The sequence below is a fragment of the Sinocyclocheilus rhinocerous genome, unplaced genomic scaffold (genome assembly GCF_001515625.1).
Source record: "Sinocyclocheilus rhinocerous isolate Xijiao unplaced genomic scaffold, SAMN03320098_v1.1 scaffold382, whole genome shotgun sequence".
NCBI lineage: Eukaryota > Metazoa > Chordata > Actinopteri > Cypriniformes > Cyprinidae > Sinocyclocheilus > Sinocyclocheilus rhinocerous.
The window spans coordinates 1,926,981-1,932,980 of record NW_015642829.1 but is presented as its reverse complement, the minus strand read 5'-3'; the positions used below and the strand labels follow the sequence as shown (position 1 = coordinate 1,932,980).

The 6,000-nt window shown below is 34.2% G+C and overlaps 1 protein-coding gene across 3 annotated transcripts in view; it reads left to right on the top strand.

The window, feature by feature from the left end:
- The window catches only part of LOC107756791 (protein dopey-2-like), a 27,901-nt gene extending 22,333 nt beyond the window's left edge, over positions 1 to 5,568 (top strand). For 2 of the 3 annotated variants that reach the window (XM_016574059.1, XM_016574058.1), the window contains exons 33-39: positions 2,109 to 2,170; positions 2,263 to 2,391; positions 2,501 to 2,637; positions 2,776 to 2,831; positions 2,920 to 3,054; positions 4,263 to 4,395; positions 4,527 to 5,568. In XM_016574059.1, the coding sequence (XP_016429545.1) occupies positions 2,109 to 2,170; positions 2,263 to 2,391; positions 2,501 to 2,637; positions 2,776 to 2,831; positions 2,920 to 3,054; positions 4,263 to 4,395; positions 4,527 to 4,772 (898 nt within the window). In that variant the 3' untranslated portion in view covers positions 4,773 to 5,568. The remainder of the gene's footprint in view (positions 1 to 2,108; positions 2,171 to 2,262; positions 2,392 to 2,500; positions 2,638 to 2,775; positions 2,832 to 2,919; positions 3,055 to 4,262; positions 4,396 to 4,526) is intronic. The other variant, XM_016574060.1, reaches the window with a different exon arrangement.
- Positions 5,569 to 6,000: the final 432 nt, after the last annotated feature.

The following is a 6,000-nucleotide window of genomic DNA, read 5'->3' as shown; positions in this document are numbered from 1 at the left end:
AGAGTACTTTTTCTCCGCTGTAGTTACCGCGTCATCAGAGAGAATTGCGGTTACAGAATACAGTCGAAAACCAGCTTGCTGTCCAGCCTCCGAACTACTTTAAATGGGTTCATGCAAGTTTACTGAAAATGGCTTGAGAATTGTACTTGCCCGACAGGACTAATAGCCTGATTAAAACTTAAGTGACAAAATATAATCACGCATCAAAATGCGCGAATGATTCTTCTGATTTTATTACATTCAGCTTAAACAGCGATTGATAATTGATAGTGTATTTCTATTATCAATGTCGCTCTGTTGAGGCTCGTGCTGCCTGTCTCTGTGAGAGACTTTCATGGAGAAATCAAATCAAATGAGCGTAACGACACACATAAAGAAACTCACAGAACAAACATTTTGAGGTAAAAATTCAAAATGTTTAGTTTATTTATAGCATGATATAGTCAAGTAACATACCATGACAAGGGATCTATTTTGCTGAATATTTTCACGATTGCAAATGTTACATTGATTTTAGTTCAACAAACAAGTAGTAAAGTATATGAAGTTACTTACATTTTTAGACACAATTGACTGTTTTGTTCTATTTCACCAACGAAAATAGTTCCAAACAAAGATCAGAACAGAATTATTGCGCACATTCTCCAAGCCACACCCCGCATTGTTACTGAATGATTCAGAGGTTTGAAGGAATCGGTTGAATGAATAAGTGACTTACCGCCACCTACTGGCGGTTTAGTCTCATGCTTAAAAGTATGCATTTTTCCCCAACATTTCTTATTTGTATGTTCAAAATTTTATTTACAACATTAATCCCATAACATTATTTATTGCTGTTGTAATTTTGTAATTATTTAATTTGATTGGTAACAGCCCTGTAGTGTATTAAATTTCTTGATCAATTGTAAGAGTTTGACTTGAAAGATGACGCATACTTAATAAAACATTAATAAGGTAAAAAAATATATATTGGCCTTTATAAAGGTAAATGACATCCTGTGGTAAATATTAAAAACATGCAGATTTAAGTATGTAAAAGCTGACAGAAAACTGATGAAAATATTGCTTCAGAATAAATGGTTTACACCACCAAAAATCTCGGTGATGCAACACTTTTGTTTTGTGGGAATATTTTGTATGGGATATTGTCTGCTGATATGAAAAGTTCACTGTATATCGTAATAACAAATAGCATTTTTGACAGCGATTATATTTTGTTTTCTTTTTACATTTAAACGCGTTAAATATTACATATACGTATGTAATATAATGTGTATTTCCATCACAGGCTTGGTCTTAAATTTCACGTAAGGTGGTATTAAAAAGGTCTTAAAAAGTCTTACATTTAACTTGTTCATATCTGTAGACACCCTGTTAAAATGTAATTTATTCCTGTAATGGCAAAGCTGAATTTTCTGCAGCCATTACTCCTTTCACAGAATCATTTTAATATGCTGATTTGGTGCTCAATTATTATGGGTACTCGGTTATTAATGATGGTTCTAATTATTATCTATGTTAAAAATAGTTTTTGCTGTTAAATATTTTTGTGGAAAACGTAATAAATAGTTTTTCAGGATTATTTGAATAATAGACATGTTAAAAGAACAGCATTTATTTGAAAAGGAAATTTTTGGTAAAATTATAAATATCTTTACTGTCACTTTTATTCAATTTAATGCATCCTTAAAAGTAAAAGTAGTCAATACTTTTTTTTTTTTTTTTTTATATCTAACTTACCCCAAACCTTTGATGGTTTATCACGGTTTCCACAAAAATATTAAGCAGCAAGAACTTTTTCAACATTGATAATAATAAGAGATGTTTCTTGAGCACCAAATCAGCATATTAGAATGATTTCTGAAGGATCATGTGACACTGGAGAAATGGCTGCTGAAAATTCAGCTTTTATTTTAAACTATATTCAAATAAAAAACACTTATTTTAAATGTTAATAATATTTGACAATGTTAACTGTATTTTTCAAATAAATGCAACAAATAAACAACATTAAAAAACTTATTTCAAAATTTTTGACCAGTACAGTATATAAATCAATCATTTCACTAAAATAGTCAAAGACACTAAACTCAGATATTGTCCTTTAGTTGGAGATCCATCATAGACCATCTTCTGACTCATGAGAAGACAATGTTCAAAGACTTGATGAGTGAGTATCTGTACATACTTTTGCTTTGGTTATTTGTTGTATGATCAGTGTATTGACTTGTATTGTGTGTGTTCATGTTGTACCATATGCAGGCATGCAGAGCAGTTCTTTGAAGCTCTTCAACAGCGCTGAGCAGAAGCCTATGTTACTAAAAAGACAGGCTTTTGCCATGTTTAGCGGAGAGAATGACCAGTACCACTTCTATTTGCCGCTCATTCAAGGTATCACTCAGTCTGTGTGGAAAACAAATATAGGTTACTTGAAATATCGTTTAGTAATGTAGAATAGGAAAGTGCCCAGCTAACACTTACTTTGCCGAATATATTCTAGAGCGTCTAACAGAGAACCTGCGTGTGGGACAGACCCCATCAGTGTCAGCTCAGATGTTCCTCATGTTCCGTGTTCTCCTGTTAAGGATCTCACCGCAACATCTCACCTCTCTCTGGCCAATCATGGTCACTGAACTGGTAAGAAATACGCCTGTGGTCCTCTCTTCTCTTCAGAGTATTTGTTCTTTGATTGTGTTCAAATGCTTCATCAGTTGTTTTGAATGTTCTTTCTACTTTAGTTGTGTGCAGTTTGAATATTTATGTTGAATATTTCAGATGCGCATTTTTAACCGCCTTGAGAAGAAATTGCTGGATGATAAAGAAGTTTCAAAGTGAGTCTTCCTTTATGAAAAATGCTGTTAGTATATATTATGTCCCTTTATTTAAAACAAAACAAAACAAAAAATCTTTCTGTTTCAGGAGTAAATTGCGGGGTGGCCATGACAAGAATGGTCTGCTCTTCCCTCAGGCAGAGCTGGACATGTACCTGTCAGCCTGCAAGTTCCTGGACAACGCTGTGTCCTTCCCACCTGAGGACATGCCTCTGTTTCAAATGTGAGACTCCAATGAACTGTTTGTGTGAATTGTGTGCATGTGTGTCACCATTTACTCTTGCCATATCAGTGATAAATGATAAGAAAAAAAATGATGAATTGTCAAATTTTAGTCAAAACTTTAAAAAAAAAACAGAAGCAGTGGTTGGACATTCTCTAATGGGCACATGAGAAAACACACTACTGTTCAAAAGTTTTGGGGGTCAGTAAGATTTTTATAGAAATTAATACTTTCACTCACTGACAGTGAAATAATTTCAGTTTGAAATAATTGCTGTTCTTTTGAACTTTCTGTTCATCAAATAATCCTGAAATGAAAAAAGTATCATGGCTTTCACAAAAATATCAAGCAGCACATCTGTTTTTAATATTGATAATGATAATAAGAAATGTTTCTTGAGCTCCAAATCAGCATATTAGAATGATTTCTGACTGACACTGAAGACTGGAGTAATGGCTGCTGAAAATTCAACTTAGCCATCACAGGAATAAATTACATTTTAAAATGTTTTAAATTGAAATAATATTTCAACATATTCATGTTTTTATAGTATTTTTGATCAAATATGTGCAGCTTTTGTGAGCATAAGACACTTCTTTGACTTAGACTTGAAATATAGCACAGTTCATGTGGGAACTATTTTTATCATCATTTTATTCCACTTCTATTCTTTTGTGGAGCTCGGCAATAAAAAAATGACAACCACTGATCTATGCATGACTGGATTGCTCATAGAATTCTAAACTGCCAGCAAGCAGTGATATTATAGATCAGTGATTATAACCCACTTTCATTGCATAGAAAACAATATGGCTTAGACATTCTGCAAAATATGTTCATTTGTGTTCCACAGAAGGAAAAATCATGTGAGAAATTTCATTTTTTAATGAACAAGATTGCTTTATTTCTTTTCCTTATGCACCTAAACTCACAAAGAACTTTTATTTAAAGTACTGGCATCTTCTATTAATATAACAGCTCATGGGTAACTCCTTATTGGGTCTTTTGACCTTTTTAACCTAAGTGGACTGCCATGATTGCCCCAACGTTGGCAGCTGTCAGTAAAAGAACAATAGGTTCCCTCTTAAATCTAGGTGACCTTTCATGCCTGACACAACATAAATGACCTCTGATCTGCTCCACACCGTAAAATTCACTGTTCATGATCTGTTAAAAGACTGACCTTTTATTTATTTATTTTTATGCAGGTATCGCTGGGCTTTCATTCCTGAAGTAGATGTTGACCATTATGATGGACCAGGAAACACTCTGCTAGAAGGCGAACAAGAGTGTAAACCTCATATTGTTAGGATACTGGATGGAATAAACCGACGCTATGGGGTAAGATCTCCATGCACAGGAACACATGCTCTAATGTATCTGTGAAAGAGCACCACTTAACCAGAAAAGTTGGTGGTTTGTCACAAATAGACCCAATTCTCGGTCTATAAATATCCTGAATGTGTGTTTAGCAGCTGAATGGAACAGCGGGAGAGTCAAACACGGATCGAGTGGAGTTTCCTCTGCTCACACTACGTTCCCTCTGTTCTATTGTGGATCTCGTGCCGTTCTTCAGCACCCTGTGCTGCTCTTTTAATGGCTCCTCTGTGCACCTCCCGCATTATGTCGCTGACTACCCGCCGTCCAGCAGTGATCAGGTCATGAAACGCCTAGAGCACATCATTGAAGGAGAGTTCCTCGATGGAATGGACAATTAGATGATAGATCACATTCCAAACCCTAAAATGTTTTACCCAAATTCTGTTTGCTTTTGTATTTAATGTAATCTACATGCTGTGAATGTATATCATCTTTGTATTTTAATTTGGCTTAAGGTGGGTGTTCTGTTCATTCTGTGCATATTCCATTACTGTTTGTTATTGAATGAGCCAAATGAATGTTTATTTGGCCATGTTTCATCAGCCATAATGGTCAAAACAAACAGATAATGCATTTATTGTTTGAACCATGGAATTTTTTACTTGTATGTAGGGTTGTCAGTCATTTCTTGACTTGAAATCCCTTTGCAGTATTTCCTTTCTATGTACTTTCTGATCTGCTTTTTCCTGTATAGCTCATCTGTCTGTTGGGAAATATTGACAATGTTGACAAGACTTTCTGTTGCATTCTTTTATTCTGCTATATTTCTCCAGTCACTTTAAATTAAGGATAATATGTCTTTATTATTGTTATGTGGATATTGAATGTCTTCTTTTCTGTGTAGAGTCAATACTCTGTTAATATTTACAGCAAAGGAATTGTAATGCACCTTTTTATTTCTGTAACCAAGGGAATGTTTTTTATTCATGTTTGTGTTCTTCATCCTTTGTAGGACCTAAAAGACGTTTTTATGCTGTTGCTTTCATTTTAGAGTGCATTTGACTTGCCAGTTATAGTCTAAAATGTTATTGCTAGTGACCTTGGCCTTTGATTGAAGTGCCTAAAAAGAAATGCTCTAGTTATGAAACATCTTTGTTCTGTAGTTGCTATATGCAATTGTGCCACAGAAACAGGCAAATAAGAAGCGTATATTTCCCATTAACAGCAGCGTAAAGAGTGATAACTTGACTCAAGTGATAACATAATAAAATAAGGACATCCACAGCCGCACTCCATGTTATTTAGTGATTTGTTCTCTGGAATGTAGTCATTTTTATTTTTCTTGAGGAAAATATGTTAATGCTTACCTAAGTGAATTATTTTATGCGTATGTTCTGCATACATGAATAAAATGACCCTGAACCAGGGGGTGTTTGTGTTTTTTTTTTGTTTTTTTTTAACACTTAACACAGTGTTGTGCAAGTGAATTAATACACACTGTAGTCTTAGATTTGCCTTATTTGGTATTATGAATGGAGTTCCTTCTGTCCTTAACCCTCTGGTGATCTTAGTTCAATTTAGACTGACATTTTTTAAGTTTCGAATTTTTAATTCTGATTTATCACA